Source organism: Oncorhynchus nerka, linkage group LG14, assembly GCF_034236695.1.
Source record: "Oncorhynchus nerka isolate Pitt River linkage group LG14, Oner_Uvic_2.0, whole genome shotgun sequence".
NCBI lineage: Eukaryota > Metazoa > Chordata > Actinopteri > Salmoniformes > Salmonidae > Oncorhynchus > Oncorhynchus nerka.
This window is the reverse complement of record NC_088409.1, coordinates 71,335,376-71,354,272: the sequence shown is the minus strand read 5'-3', so window position 1 is coordinate 71,354,272 and position 18,897 is coordinate 71,335,376. Positions and strand designations below refer to the sequence as shown.

The following is an 18,897-nucleotide window of genomic DNA, read 5'->3' as shown; positions in this document are numbered from 1 at the left end:
TTACAAAAGGATTCTTAGGTCATCCCCATTGGAGCACCCTTTTTGTTTCCAGGTAGAACCCTTTTGGGTTCCATGTATACATCTCAATGGAAAAGGTTCTACCTGGGAATTAAAAGCGTTCTTCAAATGGGCACAGCTGAAAAATCCTTTTAGGTTCTAGATAGCACCTTTTTTTTCTAAGAGTGTACTGCTCTCTCCCAGGACCCTCCACACCTTTCATGCCAGGGGGTTAGAGTGAGAGGAGACTGGCCTTGGGTTTAGGGGTCAGCCAGGGAGCTTCAATTGTTTAGGTGGGCATGTCTCTGGACAGCAGAGATTATATGAATTATATGTCGGTACAGTACAGTCTCTATAGCGGAATTAAAGGCCTGTGTAAAAACGGCTAAGTTGGACAAAGTTCAGACAGGACCTGATACTCTCCTTTGATAATATGATTAATGATGATGCCTGAGAAAATAAACTAAATCAACAGATGCACAGTCTGATCCACCCTAATCCTCTGTTCTGCTCTGCCTTGCTGCAACACTATCGCAACCTAAAGGGAAGAGCCACATTGCGGATTGCTCTGCCATTCATTTTGGGACTGCCATTGATGCATTCTCCCCCTTGGCAGAGAGCTGGTAAGATGAGGCGTGTGGAAAGTGTTTTGTGGTCAGTGATGGAGAGTAGATGTGCTGGACCTGGCTAGCGGTCTAAATTAAGCCCTGGCTGGCGGTCTAAATTAAGCCCTGGCTGGCGGTCTAAATTAAGCCCTGGCTGGCGGTCTAAATTAAATCCTGGCTGGCGGTCTAAATTAAGCCCTGGCTGGCGGTCTAAATTAAGCCCTGGCTGGCGGTCTAAATTAAGCCCTGGCTGGCGGTCTAAATTAAGACCTGGCTGGCGGTCTAAATTAAGACCTGGCTGGCGGTCTAAATTAAGACCAGGCTGGCGGTCTAAATTAAGCCCTGGCTGGCGGTCTAAATTAAAACCTGGCTGGCGGTCTAAATTAAGCCCTGGCTGGCGGTCTAAATTATGCCCTGGCTGGCGGTCTAAATTAAGACCTGGCTGGCGGTCTAAATTAAGTCCTGGCTGGCGGTCTAAATTAAGACCTGGCTGGCGGTCTAAATTAAGACCTGGCTGGCGGTCTAAATTAAGACCTGGCTGGCGGTCTAAATTAAGACCTGGCTGGCGGTCTAAATTAAGCCCTGGCTGGTGGTCTAAATTAAGACCTGGCTGGCGGTCTAAATTAAGACCTGGCTGGCGGTCTAAATTAAGCCCTGGCTGGCGGTCTAAATTAAGCCCTGGCTGTTGCCATTGATCCCGTAGGTGCCTCCCTCCCTGCATCGCTCCAGCTGTGACTGCAGTAAATAGACCTGGGATCGTAAGTGTTTGCAGTGGCAACATGTCAGCAGGAGAGGCTGGGCTTAGCATGGTGTCTCTGTCACAGTGACCAGGACTACTCCCACATCAAACAACACATTTAGCTGCTGCTAGCTCCTGCAAAGAAAACCATGTAGAACCTGTGATAACAGAGCGTCAAAGAGGTTGCACTCTTCGCTGTTGCTCTGTGTCCTGATAGGAGAAGGATTTGACTGACTGAGAATTCAAATTCTACTTGGAGTAAATGTCTGCAATAAGTGTGCCTCATTGAGTGTAAAAACACTATGTTATGTGTTAAATGGAATGCAGCTGCTTGCTCTCGGCTTTCGTTACAGTGACTCAGTCAGTGATGAGCGTGAGCAACAGGGCAAGAGAAAGTGTGTGTGTGCTTGTGTGTGCGTGCGCGAGTGTGTGGCTATTGACACATCTCCCCCCATTGCTCCTCCTTCCACCAGCCAATCCTCTTTTCAGACTTCAGCTCTAGAGTGCCTGAGAACTGGTTGCCAAGGGAACCAAGCGTGTTGACAATGGCAGACAGGTTCCACTCTGTGTTAATCACTGCCTAGCAATAATGTCTGAAAGGGGCCAGGCAGAAGGGCGGGGGGGGCAACGGCTAGAGCTTGTCCTTTCAGCAGGAGCAGGGTTGTGTCCCAAATGGCACCCTTTTTCCCAAATAGTGGGATACTATACAGGGTTTAGGACTCTATTGGTCATGGCAAAATGTAGTGCACTATATAGGGAATAGTGTGTCATTTAGCACACAAGCCAAGACTCCACTAACCAGGAAAAAAAAGCCAAGACTGCTTGTTTATTCAACCAACTGGAAGGAAACATCTCTCTTCCATTTTCACAAAATAATACTGCAGTTCAAAATCAATACTGAGGAAGACAAGGGATGCTTTAAAATCAAGATGTCCATTTCTTTAGGAGAGCTGTGTTTCTAACCAAGGTCTCTTCGGAGTTTACACAATACTGTACTTAGGGCTCTGTAAAATGTATCCTCACTTCAACACTGAGAACGGCACAGAACGAGATCATGTGAGGGGGGACTTGGCAGGCACTTAACAATGCCTTCTCAAATAAGCAGCAAATTAACATTATTTCCTGTTCATGTTCCCTGAAGGGTCATTTATCTTATCATACAGTGTCTTGTCCTTACTGTGTATGCGTACACAACAGAGCTGTGAGTACTATTCATCCAAATACATGTTTGTCAGATGTAATGTAGGTTATCGATTGATCATACCTCCTCGATGACTGAACATAGGCCTACATAATTTAACTGATTGATCTGGTAGCTGTGCATTAGAAATGCTTCAGATTTGGCACAGAGTAGAGAGTACTAGAAAAAGGGTACTGATGCCATCCAATGCATCTCATATATTAACTGACCATCCTACCGATCCTTGACTTCGGCGATGTCATTTACAAAATAGCATCCAACACTCTACTCCTCGTGAATAAACATTTTGGCTATTGTAGCTGGGACTCTGTTTCATTCAACCATAATCTTACAAATTCTGGGTTTAATTGAAGTTCAGTTTATGAACATTGATAACATAATTCACGTAACAATTATTGACTGTATGTTTGTTTATTCCATGTGTAACTCTGTGTTGTTGTTTGTCACACTGCTTTGTTTTATCTTGGCCAGGTCACAGTTGTAAATGAGAACTGGTTCTCAACCAGCCTACCTGGTTAAATAAAGGTGAAATAAAAGTTAATAAAAAAATGACTAGCTGTTGTCAGCAAAAATGAAAAACAACAGGAGTGTGTGACAAAAAGAGAGCTCTTAAAATCTTAACACGTTCCACTTGCGTTCTGTGTTTTATGCGTAATGTAGAGTGGCGCTATTCCATCACATGCACTTTAACTTCAATGGATGAACAGAGGCAGAGTTTCCCCTAAAGGAAGTCAGTATCACTTCACCCCTGTAGGGATGGATGGGGGAAAGGAGTGATGGTGGTTGAAGATATCCCTCTAGTGGTGTGGGGGCTGTGCTTTGGCAAAGTGGGTGGGGTTATATCCTTCCTGTTTGGCCCTGTCCGGGGGTGTCCTCGGATGGGGCCACAGTGTCTCCTGACCCCTCCTGTCTCAGCCTCCAGTATTTATGCTGCAGTAGTTTATGTGTCGGGGGGCTAGGGTCAGTTTGTTATATCTGGAGTCCTATTCGGTGTCCTGTGTGAATCTAAGTGTGCGTTCTCTAATTCTCTCCTTCTCTCTTTCTTTCTCTCTCTCGAAGGACCTGAGCCCTAGGACCATGCCCCAGGACTACCTGACATGATGACTCCTTGCTGTCCCCAGTCCACCTGGCCGTGCTGCTGCTCCAGTTTCAACTGTTCTGCCTTATTATTATTCGACCATGCTGGTCATTTATGAACATTTGAACATCTTGGCCATGTTCTGTTATAATCTCCACCCGGCCCAGCCAGAAGAGGACTGGCCACCCCACATAGCCTGGTTCCTCTCTAGGTTTCTTCCTAGGTTTTGGCCTTTCTAGGGAGTTTTTCCTAGCCACCGTGCTTCTACACCTGCATTGCTTGCTGTTTGGGGTTTTAGGCTGGGTTTCTGTACAGCACTTTGAGATATCAGCTGATGTACGAAGGGCTATATAAATTAATTTGATTTTATGGTGAGTGCATCTGAACAGACAGTGTGTGGGTGAAGAGAGAAACGGTACACTGTAGCTAAACCCAGCCTGCTTGGTTTTACAGTGCAGCTGAGCCCAGCATGCTTGGTTTTACACTGTAGCTGAGCCAAGCCTGCTTGGACTTACACTGTAGCTAAACCTAACCTGCTTAATTTGACACTCCCCCCATAACAAGCAACAGCTCTTGTTATCAACAGCTCTTGTAATTTGAACAACTAACCTTACTGATTCGTTATTTAGCTCTTGTAATTTGAACAACTAACCTTACTGATTCGTTATTTTATTGATCATTGCCATGTCACGCTTATTCCAAGACGACCCAGCAAATTAACTTGTTTACCTGGCCATGAGACACTGGTGTCAAAATGAATGTCCCAGAGCTTCTTACTGCCTGATAAACGTTCTCTCGCCCACAGAACCTCATCCCGATGTCCTTCCATGACACCTGCTGACAGCTGCACTCTGTCTATGTCCCAAACAACACCCTAGTACCTTTATAGTGCACTACGTTTGACCAGGGTCTATGGGCTCTGGTCAAAAGTAGTACACTTTATAGGGAATAATGTACCTTTTGGGACAGTCTCTCTTTCCTATTTCACACTCCTCCATCTTCTCACCAGGAGGAGCAGAGTGTGTGTATCCCAAATGGCACCCTGTTCCCTATATAGTGCACTACTTTTGACCAGGGCCCATTTGCAATGTAGATAAGGGGTTCACGTGACCCCACTGAGCCACATTGATTGAGAGTCCAGTCATTGTACCTGGGAGGCAGAGCTTATACCAACAATGCTGACAACTTTTTCAAACTCTCCAATACACCTACAACCTCACAAGCCATCTTGAACTGCATTGGTCTTAACAAGGTCCTGCATAGTCTGCAGCAGACTGGTATTATAAGAAACTATGCGATTGGGGCAAAGGATACTAGTTAGGGACCACTGTAACAGACACTGATCTTGCTGAACCTCAGAATCATAAACAATATTCTAGTATCATAGCAAAAAAGAGAAATAACAATAGGCTGCAAAACAGACTTTCTGGGTTCTTCATCCCTGTAGACAGAGCACATTTCCCGGCCCAAGGCCATTTCAGGAAGCAGCCTCCTCCTTAACATCAAAGGGGGGATCTGGAGCTGTAATCAGACTATTAGCACTGGCTGACGTGACACCGCTGCTCCACACTGCTCTGATAATGCCATCAGAGTAGAGGGAGAGGCCGCTGGGCTGGCTGGCTGGCTGGGTCTAGGTGGTAGTTAGCATTAGTCACATCTCTCACGTCACACCAGGGCCTGTATGTATATAGAGTTTCAAGTTAAAAGTGCTGATTTAGGATCAGTTTTGCCTTTTAGATTTCTAAGATTACATGGATGGGTGGGGGGGGGTCTGATCCTAGGTCAGCACTCCTACTCTGAAAAGTTGTAGAAATACAGCCCCAGACTCACTCCACTGGCAGAGAAGGAATCGAGTCAGAGATGGAGCCCATTATCAAACTGGGAGAGGTGTTGCTAACAGAACCTGCTTAGATAAAGCACCGATGCTACGATGGAAAGTTGGTTATCATGTATCAGGTAACTGCTATTACACATTGATGATAAGTAAAATACACCATGTACTGTTATACATTTTACATAAAACATTTCATTACAAGGAGAAATAAATACACAATTTTCTTATCTGCTCCTGTGTCACTGACAATTAAAGTACTGTACAAATAGGAAGGTACAGTACCAGTCAAACGTTGACACAGGTTTTTCTTTATTTGTACCATTTTCTACATTGTAGAATAATAGTGATGACATCAAAACTATGAAATAACACAATAAAAGTGTTAAACAAATCAAAATATATTTTATATTTGAGATTCTTCAAAGTAGCCACCCTTTGCTTTGATGACAGCTTTGCACTCTTGGCATTCTCTCAACCAGCTTAATCAGGTAGTCAGCTGGAATACATTTCAATTAACAGGTGTGCCTTGTTAAAAAGTTAATTTATGGAATTTCTTTCCTTCCTAACCCATTCAGTATGCAGAAGATAGATTATTTGGTAAAAGACCAAGTCCATATTATGGCAAGAACAGCTCAAATAAGCAAAGAGAAACAACAGTCCATCATTACTTTAAAACATGAAGGTCAGTCAATACGGAAAATGGTCTTCCCCAAACTGTTACCACCAAGTTGGAAGTACAGGATCATATAGAATGTTATTGTATGCTGTACCATTAAGATTTCCCTTCACTGGAACAGGTCTAGACTGAACCATGAAAAACAGCCCTAAACAACCCCATTATTCCTCCTCCAAACTTTACAGTTAGTACTATGCAGTCGGGCAGGTAGTGTTCTCCTGGCATCGGCCAGGAGATTCGTCCGTCGGTCTGCCAGATGGTAAAGTGTGATTCATCACTCCAGAGTCCAATGGCGTTGAGCTTTACACCACTCCAGCCGATGCTTGACATTGCGCATGGTGATCTTAGACTTGAGTGCTGCTGCTCAGCCATGGAAACCCATTTCATTAAGCACCCGATGAACAATTATTGTCCTGACGTTGCTTCCAGAGGAAGTTTGGAACTTGGTAGTGAGTGTTGCAACCGAGGACAGACTATGCTTAAGCGCTATTCCCTTCAGCACTCCCCGGTCTTGTGAGCTTGTGTGGCCTACCACTTCGCGACTGAGCCGTTGTTGCTCCTAGACGTTTCCACTTCACAATAACAGCACTTACAGTTAACTGGGACAGCTCTAGCAGGGCAGAAATTTGACAAACTGACTTAAGTCACTGAGCTCTTCAGTAAAGCCATTCTACTGCCAAAGTTTGTCTATGGAGATTGCATGGCTGTGTGCTGGATTTTAAAACACCTGTCAGTAACGGGTGTGGCTGAAATAGCAGAATCAACTAATTTTAAGGGGTGTCCAAATACTTCTGTAAATATAGTATACAATTCTTTGTTTTTCTTTCAAAGGAAGGGCATTGAAACGTAGTTCTCACAGCACATGACAGCATCGTTTCACCAAGACAACATGAGAATAAAACATAGCAGTTAGTGTCCAGTCCAGCCATGACCTCTGCTGGAACAGTTCTGACTCTGGATGCGTCCCAAATAGCACCCGGCTCTGGTCAAAAGTAGTGCACTATTTAGGGAATCGGGTTCCATTTATGACACAACCTTGGTCTCAGGCTGGCCTAGGTCTTGTTGATGTAGCCCTCCTTGATCAGGAAGTCGTATATCTTGCGGGTCTTGTTGACGTCAATCTTGATGAGTGCCCGGGCCTGTGCCAGCCGTAGACCACCCTGCCGCCTGCACTCGTTCAGCAGGGCCTGCTTGTACTCCAGGTAGGCACCTGGCACCAGACGCACCATCTGGCACAGCTGCAGCCAGCCACAGGAGAGAGCGAGAGACACGCCATGTTACATCAACAAAATGCCAGTCGTGACTGCATCCCAAATACCACTGTATTCCCCATAGAGCAGCACTCTCCAAGCCGTTTTCTGCAGAGGTGCTGTCCTGTAAGTTTTCGCTACAACACCGGATTCTGATAATTAGCTTGTTGATAAGCTGAATCAGGTTAGTTACAACTGGGGTTGGAGCAAAAACCTGCAGGAGGACAGCTCTCCAGGAACAGAGTTGGAGCCCTGCTATAGAGTATACTACTTTTTACCAGGGCCTACGAGGAATAGGGTACGATTTAGGACACACTCTCCGTTTAGCCCTTCATTTCCTGCCCTGGTGGGGCTGAGAGCCATACATCCATAGAGATCCTAGAATTCATATGTAATGGAATGGATTCTGTGTGTACCTCTTTCTCCCTGTCGTTGAGCTTCTCGGTCCCTGGCAGGCCGGTCAGGTTGAGAGGAGGGGCGCTTCTCCTGCCTGTTGCTGTGGAACAATAACACTGTTTAACAGATCTAAAAAAAGACTATTCTCTTATTGTTATAAATGACAAACTGATGGGTTGACAAAATCAGTTTTGTGAGGAAAATAAAGACAAATATTTATGACAGGCAAATTAGTATAAATATAGCTGTGGAAATGACTGAGTACATAGATGTGTCCTACTTGTCATTCAGTGACCTCCAGTGCACAACGGAAACAGGGAAGATAAAGCTAACAGACAAATAAGCATAACAGTCCTGTACGTTGACTGGATTTCTGGATGAGCATCTCTGAGAATACAGTAATGTGACTGCACCTGGGACCATGACAAGAAGAGAGGTAGCGGGGGAAGGAGAGGAAGGGAGGGAGTGGGAAAGGAAGAGAGTCCTTACCTGATGTGGTGATGACAACAGGAGTGATACCAGCATCACTGTGGAAAGAGAAGTGTCACTACAGGCAATGCACACACTTCACTCTCCGGGATCGTTGTCCACAGAGATAATTAATCACTAGCAGTTCTGTTTTTTTTTCATGAAGAATAATTATCAGAACACCCAAGAGCTGTGCTTAGGATAAACAACAAAATGACAAGAACAGCTCTACATAAAAAAGAAAAATCAACAATCAAGCACTGCTTGTTGCAGTTAGAGCCAAGCACAGTAATAAACTGCAGAAGTGGGTGGTTTCTCAGTTACAGCCAGGCACTAGTACCCCTGATTCAAATAGTCAACTAATCATCAAGCCATTGATTAGTAGAATCAGGTGGGCTAGTGTTGGACTTAAACATGAACGTACAACCACATGGTCCAGAGGAATGGATTGTGAAACACTGGACAAAAGGGTAAGAGGACGGGGCTCACATGGCAGCCTGTTTGCTGAGCCACTGCTGGCAGGCCCGTCCGTCCTGAATGTACTGCAGCACATCAACTAGCATGGTCCTCTTCCTCCGCTCATCCTCCCTCACCTGCTTCACACGCTCATACACCTTGGCACCTGCAGGGGGACACAGAGGAGGGAGGGGGTTACTGGTGCAGTCAGCCCTGGGTCCTGGCTGACACAAGGAAGTCACTAATGAGGCTCTGCCTCTGTCCAAAATTGAACCCTTTTCCTACAAAGTGCATTATTTTTGACCAGCGCTGTATGGGCTCTGGTCAAAAGTAATGCACTAAATAGGGAATAGGGTGCCATTTGGGACACAGATTCTGAGGGGGACTGTCTGGCAGTAGGGGGGACAGGGTTATATGGGTAGACTGGACTCACTGCAGAAAGACTGGATGCCTGCTCTCATGTACTCCTGCAGCCTGCCAATCTCTCTCCTCAGCTCAAACTCCACTGAAAGACAAGGATGACATGAGGTCAGAAAGGCCTGTCCACTCACCTCACCGGTCTATACTGCAGACAGGGACAGACAGGCGGAGACAGACAGACAGGTGGAGAGAGAAAATCTTTATCCCTCAGACCTGTGCCTACCAACATCAGAGGTGAACATCAGATCAGAGTTGTAACCCAGGCAGGCTCTACCTCTACTCTCTCTGACACAACAAAGGAGTAGTGCCATGCTATCCTGAAGCCCAAGCCCTTTAATCAGAACGAGATGTCTCAGCCCCAGACAGTCATGTGACCTCCAGCAGGCCAGCCCCTGAGATCTGCTGCGTAAGGACAGGAGGTAATCTGATAAGTTCATCGCTGTGGTAATGAGCCTAGTGTTACCAAGTTTATTAAAGACAATGGATTATAGGATGTGTGACTGTGGAGGGAGAAGGGTTGGAAGAAACTGAATTCTGTAGGTGTGAACATCAAATGACTACTGTGTGTGCGCATTATAATGTCATACTCACATGCATGACTCTCTATGAACTTGTCGTGTTCGATAGGGCCCACCACCCTGGCGAAACGTCTCATAGCATCATACAGATCCTGTACCTCCGTAGGGTAGCGATGCTCCAGGACTGGAAGATAAAAACACAATGGTCGTGAGACGTAGCTGTAATTGTAGAGCAGAACTGCCCAACCCTCTTCCTTGAGATCTACCGTCCTGTAGGTTCAGTCTAACACTACATACCCGACTCAGCCAGTTAAGGTCTTGGTGAGCAGCTAATAAGTAGAATGAGGTGGTAAATTAGAGTTGGACTGTAAACCTGTTAGATCTCCAGGAAGAGGGTCTGGAAGCCCTGTTGTAGAGGATATGACAGCAGTGATCTGTATCACATTCAATCTTGGTAGATTAGAGGCTTTTGAGGAACACCAGAGGAGAACATGTCCAGACATTGCACATTGAGTGACCCCCTTACATCACTGAGATAAACCGTTCATGGTCACAGCAGGTTAAAAGCTCCCCCGATGAGCATTTGAACATAACAAGATTCAACAACTGGAGACAAACTCAACAAGTTCCACAGACATATGACCAACATAAATGGAATGTGTCCCTGAACAAGGGGGGGGGGGGTCAAAATCAAAAGTAACAGTCAGTATCTGGTGTGGCCACCAGCTGCATTAAGTACTGCAGTGCATCTCCTAATGGACTGCACCAGATTTGCCAGTTCTTGCTGTGAGATGTTACCCCACTCTTCCACAAAGGCACCTGCAAGTTCCCGGACATTTCTGAGGGGGAATAGCCCTAGCCCTCACCCTCGGATCCAACAGTTCCCAGACGTGCTTAATGGGATTGAGATCCAGGCTCGTCGCTGGCCATAGCAGAAAACTGACATTCCTGTCTTGCAGGAAATCACGCACAGAACGAGCAGTGTCACTGGTGGCATTGTCGTCATGCTGGAGGGTCATGTCAGGATGAGCCTGCAGGAAGGGTACCACATGAGGATGTCTTCCCTGTAACACACAGCATTGAGATTGCCTGCAATGACAAGCTCAGTCCAATGATGCTATTACACACCGCCCCAGACCATGACGGACCTTCCACCTCCAAATCGATCCCGCTCCAGAGTACAGGCTTCGGTGTAACGCTCATTCCTTAGACGATAAACGCGAATCCGACCATCACCCCAGGTGAGACAAAACCGCGACTCGTCAGTGAAGAGCACTTTTTGCCAGTCCTGTCTGGTCCAGCGACGGTGGGTTTGTGCACATAGGCGACGTTGTTGCCAGTGATGTCTGGTGAGGACCTGCCTTACAACAGGTATACAAGCCCCCAGTCCAGCCTCTCAGCCTATTGCGAACAGTCTGAGCACTGATGGAGGGATTGTGCGTTCCTGGTGTAACTCAGGCAGTTGTTGCCATCCTGTACCTGTCCCGCAGGTGTGATATTCGGATGTATCGTTCCTGTGCAGGAGTAACACATGGTCTGCCACTGCGAGGACTATCAGCTGTCCATCCGGTCTCCCTGTAGCACTGTCTTAGGCATCTCACAGTACAGACATTGCCCTTACCACATCTGCAGTCCTCATGCCTCCTTAAAGCATGCCTAAGGCACGTTCGCGCAGATGAGCAGGGACCCTGGGCATCTTTCTTTTGGTGTTTTTCCAGAGTCAGTAGAAAGGCCTCTTTAGTGTCTTAAGTTTTCATAACTGTGACCTTAATTGCCATCTGTAAGCTGTTCGTGCCTTAACGACCGCTCCACAGGTGCATGTTCATTAATTGTTTATGGTTCATTGAACAAGCATGGGAAACAGTGTTTAAACCCTTTACAATTAAGAGCTATGAAGTTATTTGGATTTTTACAAATTATCTTTGAAAGACAGGGTCCTGAAAAAAGGGACATTTTTTTTGCTGAGATAAATATATATATATATTTATTGAGTGGACTCTCGTGGCTTTGCAGACATGGTGATTTCTATTATATATTCTGTACACAGTGAATGTGGGGTAGTATGACAGCAGCTCAAGGCTGGCACAGCTTTGTCTATCTGCAAGCTGGCAGCAAGAGTTCCTCATTGATTTAGTGGCTGTACAGTGATGAAAACGTGTCTGACATGCACACACAGGTAGAGTCAATGTCCTGCGGAGTCAAAGATTTGAAACACTCCATAACAGGAATGGGCTGGATTGGTAGTCCTGAGGTACTGATGCCTATAAGAAGAGTGAGACGGTTTGTTCAAACTGCCTGGAGCAACAGCATGATCAGCCTAGGCACGACACTGTGAGCCTCCCAGGCTTGGACACGGCTTCCATTACCTTATGACTAACACACACACTTTGACAGTCTCCATGACAACCACGCTGCAGCTCTACCGCAACTCTCGGTTCTCTTTTGTCTTGAAAGACTAACGAGATCGGAGGAGAGATGGGGAGGAGGGCCGTAGTGACTGGAGACTGGTAAATAAAACATAAGGGTGTCCTTTTCCACCCCTAAAACTACAGCCAATTTCCCAGAGCATCACCTGGAGATAACACTGCACTGGGCAGTAATGGAAAAAGAGGAACCGATTGTATAAATCTATTTAGGGAGTCTCTTGCAGTCCCATCTCCCATGAATAAAAAGCGGGACACAAAAATGTATTATATTACCAAGCTAGATGAAAAACTGCCCATGGAGAGGGGATCAATAAGTGCTCACAAATCTCCAATACAGTTGGTCATTAGACCTGCAGTGTTCATTTCATAGGCATCTATTCATAGTGGAGCAATAATTATGCTGCGACATGCTCTGGCACACATCGCACTGGGCTATTCTCAGCTTCCAGCATAAATAAAAGCACAGGCAGTGCCTCCAGGGTCCCTCGGGTTACTGTTGATCATTATTGCAACAGTTGTTTACATACAACCATGGATACATAATGTATACTCAGTCTGGGTGTTATAGTAACGCCTGGACTCCTGGTTGTTCTGCAGCCCAGTTCTAATCTGTTAGGAGAGCACTTACTCTGGAACTTCCGCAGGTTGATCAGTCCATGGTCCCTGATGATCCTGTAAGACAACCAAAGTCAAATATATGGACACGTCCATCGGTGAATACCAGCCAATTCTCAGGCCGGTAGAGAGAGTGAAAACAGCAGAGGGTTTAGACTGACATTTATTGAATGAGTGATGGTACCTTATATCTGCTAAACCTGAACCACATACACTACATGACCAAAAGTATGTGGCCACCTGCTCGATAACCATCTCATTCCAAAATCATGGGCATTAATATGGATTTGGTCCACCCCCCTTTGCTGCGAAAAACAGACTCCACTCTTCTGGGAAGGTTTTCCACTAGATGTTGAAACATTGGCCAAAAGGTAGCAAATCCCCGCAGCAGAAGAGCATTTTTGCACGGGGGCATTGTCATGCCGACACAGGAAAGGGCCTTCCCCAAACTGTTGCTACCAAGTTGGAAGCACAGAATAGTCTAGAATGTCATTATATGCTGTAGCGTTAAGATTTCCCTTCACTGGAACTAAGGGGTCTTGCCCAAACCATGAAAACAGCCCCAAACCATTATTCCTCCTCCACCAAAAACTTTAGTTGGCTTTATGCATTTGGACAGGTAGCATTCTACCACTGGCATCCAATGGTGGTGAGCAAACACAGATGCTTGGCATTGTCATGGTGATCTTAGGCGGACTGCCAGATGGTGAAGACGGTTCTTGTGGAGGTTCTTGGAACTCAGTGTGGCTCCAGAGAACTGCCAGATTACCACTGCTTTACACCACTCAGCAGCTTGGCATTGTGCATGGTGATCTTAATGGTGGTGAGCTGAGTTGGCAACCAAGAACAGACCACTCAGCAGATGCTTGGCATTGTGCATGGTGATCTTAGGCTTGTGTGCAGCTGGAAACGCATTTCATGAAGCTCCTGAGTCCCGACAGACGGTTCTTGTGCAGAGGTTGCTTGGAACTCATTAGTGAGTGTGGCAACCAAGAACAGACGATTTTTAAGCACTCAACAGTCGTGTTCTGTGAGCCCTACCACTTCACAGCTAAGCCTTTGTTGCTCCTAGACGTTTCCACTTCACAATAACACAGTTGACCGAGGCAGCTCTAGCAGGGAAGAAATTTGACGAACTGACTTGTTGAAAGGTGGCATCCTATGACAGTGACACATTGAAAGTCACTGAGCTCTTCAGTAAGGCCATTCTACTGCCAATGTTTGTCTATGGAGATTTTTTTTTTTTTTACACCTTTATTTAACTAGGCAAGTCAGTTAAGAACAAATTCTTATTTTCAATGACGGCCTAGGAACAGTGGGTTAACAGTCCAACGCTCTAACCACTAGGCTACCCTGCTGCCCCGCATGGCTGTGTGCTCAATTTTATACACCTGTCAGCAACAGGTGGCTGAAATAGCCAAAACCACTCATTTAAAAGGGTGTCCACATACTTTTGTATATATAGTATAGCTTGAAGGTATGGTTGTGAGAACAGCTTTGCAACAAGTAGGCTTCCTATGCTGTGAAACAGGACCTGACAGTGGGGCTTACGGAGTTTGAACTATGTGGCCTGCAAGTCAAGAGTCACTGCTTTGGGCCTCTGCCATGTCACCAGCTAGGGGTGGGGGTCAGTGGGCAGACTAGCAGTGTTACCTCCCAAATGGCCCCCCTAGTCCTACTTTTGACCAGGGCCCAGCAAAATTAGTGCACTATGTAGAGAATAGGGGGCCATTTGAGAGGAGACAAACATGCACGGTCCTGGGCGCTCTGGCCAGCTAACATACAATACACACCCCACATGCCATACCACAGAGTTAGGGGAGTAGCAACTCATTAGTTTTGATTTAGTGATGGATGTATTACCACATGAATGGACTGACCACCGTGGCCAAGACCAGTACTGACACACACTGAAGGGAGCTGAGGACGGAGTTTGACAATTCATGAACGTCTCAAATCTAAAAAATAAAAAGTGACCAGGTCAAATAATACTCAAATTTGACAGTTGTGTAATGTTTAAGCCTTTCAGAATTCATAGCAACCGATGATTCTGAACCAGTGCTTCAGTGATTATGGTAATAGGCTAGTGTCAGTAGACTGTTGTGTTACTTGTGTAGGTATCACATTTCCAATTTTGGAAAGCAATTAAATGTTCTTGTGGAAACATTTGCAGAGTGTTATAGGCATATGATGAAGGGCAAAGATTCTAAGATATTTGAGGCCATCTAGTGGCTGAATAAGCCCCTTACAACAGAGTTAAAACATTTCAACTTACTTCTTTCTTCTACCTCTCTCCTTTAACCTTGAATGGTATATGTCAACAACAGCAATCTTCAACGCTAGATTGAACCAGAAACATGTCAGACAAAGCAATGAGAATATTTTGTACAATAAACATACACTTCCAATCTCTATTGAAAGCAGGGTTGGAATTTACTTTCAATTCAAATATAGCACTATCAACACACCATGTAGTAGGTCTGAGTCATCATCCACAAAATCAATGTCTTTCAGATCCCACTCAGCATAGTTGTCAAATTCCTAGACAGGATGACAAATAACAGGAGGGTACCACAGAAGGACAAGGAGATGAGTAAGAATTCAATAGGACTGCAGAGAGATGGCCCTTGGGAGAACTAATATCTTCATTCATGCATACATAAGCAGGGTGGCAAGGGTTGTCTTGGTTATCGTTAAGTAGTTACAATGATTCTAATTATAATGTGCCAGGAGTATGAGGACATGCTCATGATGACATGGGGAAATGTTTTTAGCAGAAGAGAAAAAATGAATGTCTGGCTATGGCTTGTGAGATTAGAACAACTAAAAGGCATGGATGCTTTAAGACCCTAGTTCCCCTCACCTCCATGAAGTCTGCTCTAGCAGGCATGTATCCAGCCATGTCTCGAGACAACAGAGAGTCAAAGGTGGGCCTGGGGGGATCGTCAGTGGCTGGGTGGAAAACAAACATAGCACTTATACCTAGTGCTCTGAAATGGCCCTCATGATAAACATGTTACTGCTGTGTAAGAAAGCAAGCATAAATGAGGAACGATGTAGTTGCATATCAGATAAATCACAAAAGCCATATATTCCTCCCTGCCTTTATCAGCTGGAAATCATACACAAAAGTCGAATTAAGCAATAAGGCCCGAGGAGGTGTGGTATATGGCCAATATACCACGGCTAAGGACTGTTCTTATGCACAACACAACGTGGAGTGCCTGGACACAGCCCTTAGCCGTGGTATATTGGCCATATATCACAAACCCCCGTGGTACCTTATTGCTATTATAAACTGGTTATCAACGTAATTACAGCAGTAAATATACATGTTTTGTCATACGGTCTGATATAAAACAGCTGTCAACCAATCAGCATACAGGGCTCGAACCACCCAGTTTACAATTTCTTTTGAAGCATAGCCTAAATTGTATTTGTTGTATGGCTTCAGAATTCTATAATAACTTGTATGACAAAAACTCTCCTTATTACTATGGAGGGAGAAATCCAGAGGAGTAGGTGTGTTGTGTGTATACTGACGTTTGAAGGGAATGGCTGTGTCTGCAGTACGAGCCTCCTCTATCTGTCTGAGGTTGAGCAGGGTGGAGGAGAACAAGGGGTTGTTGATGAAGTTCTTCATGTAGTGGGCCTCACACTCCTCCTTGCTTTTGGTGCGCATCTGATACGCTACATCCTGCCTGTGCAGAGTTAAATAGAAAAGTGATAGTTATGTTTTTGTAATCAATTTGAACATGTTTATATTGATATTGGCAGACAGTACACGAGAGTGCTGCTACGAAACAAGTTAGACTGCAAATGGCCCCTCGTCTGAGAGTTTGTAATATATGACGAGAGAGCGAGAGCGATTGTGTGTGTACTAACCAGTTCCCAAAGCCACAGTCCATAACTGCTTCCAGTACAGCCATCTCTTCCTGCGCTGTCCAGCCAGGTTCCAGTACAGGGAAGTCTGACGTCTGTGTGGGGGGAGGCATGGTATTGAGTATGGTCACTATTGTTTAGCCAGAAACATAATTTTGGTAAATAATGGATAACTTAAAGAGTCAATATTATAATAATATGCATTACTCAGAATGGATGACAGCACAATTAACACCAATATCTTACCATTATTTCATACTTGTGATCACTCTCATGTTTCTTTAACTCAAACCCTCTGGTAAAACACTGAAACATATTGTGTGGGGGGGGGGGGGTAGTGTCAGTGGAGTTATCTAGTTAATGTATTAACAGTTTTATGCGCATGCCAGAGGATGTGCACCCCTCACCTGGAGACATAGAAGGTAAGGTGAGGGTCCACACTCAGCACATTTTATGTAGGGTTCCACCAGGTTAGATGAGCAACCTCGACATTGGGGCTTGTCAGAAGGGTCATCTGAAAATAAGTCAGAGTAATGTCCAAAACTGGCCAATTCTACTGGTAACCATATGCAGACGTTAGCAACTAGAAATCTTCTGGTAAAATCTGTATTATTGGTCAGATTTAAAGCAAGCATCACAGGTTTAGCAGTAGCTAACGTTGGCTAACAGAAGGTGCATTCAGAAAGTAGTCAGTGACTTTTTCCACATTTTGTTACGTTACAGCACCATTCTAAAATTGATTAAATTGTCCCCCCTTCATCAATCTTACCATATTGACAAAGCAAAAACAGGTCTAGAATTTTTAGCAAATGTATCAACAATAAACTGAAATATCACATTTACAAGTATTCAGACCCTTTACTTAGTTGAAGCACATTTAGCAGCGATTACAGCCTCAAGTCTTCTTGGGTGTGATGCTACAAGCTTGGCACACCTGAATTTGGGGAGTTTCTCCCATTCTTCTCTGCAGATCCTCTCAAGCTCCATCAAGTTAAGGTGGCGCGTCGCTGCACAGCAATTTTCGACCTCACGGCTTGGTTTTTGCCCTGACATGCACTGTCAACGGTGGGACCTTATATAGACAGGCGTGTTCCTTTCCAAATCAATTTACCGCAGGTGGACTCCAATCAAGCTGTAGCAACATCTCAAGGATGATCAATTTCGACAGGATGCACCAGACCTCAATTTCAATTTTTTTGTGTTGATTGATGAAGGAAAACAATTTAATTTTAGAATAAGGCTGTAACGTAACAAAATATGGGAAAAGTCAAGGGGTCTGAATACACTGTAACTAGCAAGCTTAGTGTAGGCCCTTCAAGTAGGAAGCTAGCTGACAATTATCTAGCTAACAGAGATGCATTGGTTAGCTAGCTACAATAGCTGGTTGAATCGATTAGCTACCCGAAAGCAAATACATAGTTAGCTAAAATGGATAATTGTTAGCTAGCTGGGCTAGCCTTCTATCTAGCTATATGTAGCTAATGTTGCGTTAGTGCGACGAGCTGAGCAGATAGTTAGATGGAAACCCATATCTCATGCAAACTCGTTTTCAGCCGTGTTTGTGCGCTGTTTCCATCTGTGCAATTTAGCCAACACTTACTTCCAAAACATGCCAAGCGGTCCATAAGGTCAGCCAATCAGCTGAAGCCCGAATATGTTGTTTGTTGCCAATGTATTGCTTCGCGTTCGATTCAGCGTGTCTGAAAAGGCAGCATTTGCGCAACTTTGTTGATTCTCTGGCTGGATGGATGCAATGCATTCGCGCAAACGCTGCACCGTTCATGCTAAAAAGTAAAGCATTTTTTAAGGTTAACTAATCTATCGGAAAACACCGATTATCTGCAACCAGAGTTGGACAGCAATATTGGTGTTTTTTATGATTTTGAGTGGAACATGAAAATACCATCCCATTGAGAGAATGCCAAGAGTGCAAAGCTCAAAGCAATGGGTGGCTACTTTGAAGAATCTGGAATATAACATATCTTTTGATTTGTTTAACACTTTTTTAGTTACTGAATGATTCCATATATGTTGTTTCATAGTTTTGATGTCTTCAATATTATTCTACAATGTAGAAAATAGTCAAACTTTTGACTGGTACTATATATGTATATACATAATTTTTCTTCTAACTCTACCACCCCTCCCCTAATTGGAGTAAACTAATGAACACATTTTTTTCCAGTATTACTTTAGTGCCTTGTTGTAAACAGGATACATGTTTTTGGAATATTTTATACTGTACAGGCCTCCTTTTCACTCTGTCATTTAGGTTAGTATTGTGGAGTAACTAAAATGTCAGTTTTCTCCTATCACAGCCATTAAACTCTGTTTTA

General features: G+C 44.7%; 1 protein-coding gene across 4 annotated transcripts; it reads right to left on the bottom strand.

The window, feature by feature from the left end:
* Positions 1-2,143: 2,143 nt before the first annotated feature.
* On the bottom strand, positions 2,144-18,296 carry LOC115141823 (transcriptional adapter 2-alpha-like). 4 transcript variants are annotated; one of them, XM_029681052.2, is made up of 15 exons: positions 18,162-18,296; positions 16,969-17,075; positions 16,808-16,867; positions 16,565-16,656; positions 16,223-16,380; positions 15,543-15,631; positions 15,148-15,220; positions 14,955-15,018; positions 12,693-12,736; positions 9,712-9,822; positions 9,134-9,205; positions 8,734-8,866; positions 8,266-8,303; positions 7,797-7,876; positions 2,144-7,368 (listed from the first exon to the last, which is right to left on the bottom strand). In XM_029681052.2, the coding sequence occupies exons 1-15, from the start codon at positions 18,184-18,186 to the stop codon at positions 7,183-7,185; spliced, it is 1,332 nt and encodes a 443-aa protein (XP_029536912.2). In that variant the 5' UTR covers positions 18,187-18,296; the 3' UTR covers positions 2,144-7,182. The 4 variants fall into 4 exon arrangements, with proteins under 4 accessions (XP_029536912.2, XP_029536909.2, XP_064856423.1 ...); XM_029681049.2 differs by lacking the exon at positions 18,162-18,296 and having other exon boundaries at positions 16,969-18,148; XM_065000351.1 differs by lacking the exons at positions 16,808-16,867; positions 18,162-18,296 and adding an exon at positions 17,496-18,146.
* Positions 18,297-18,897: the final 601 nt, after the last annotated feature.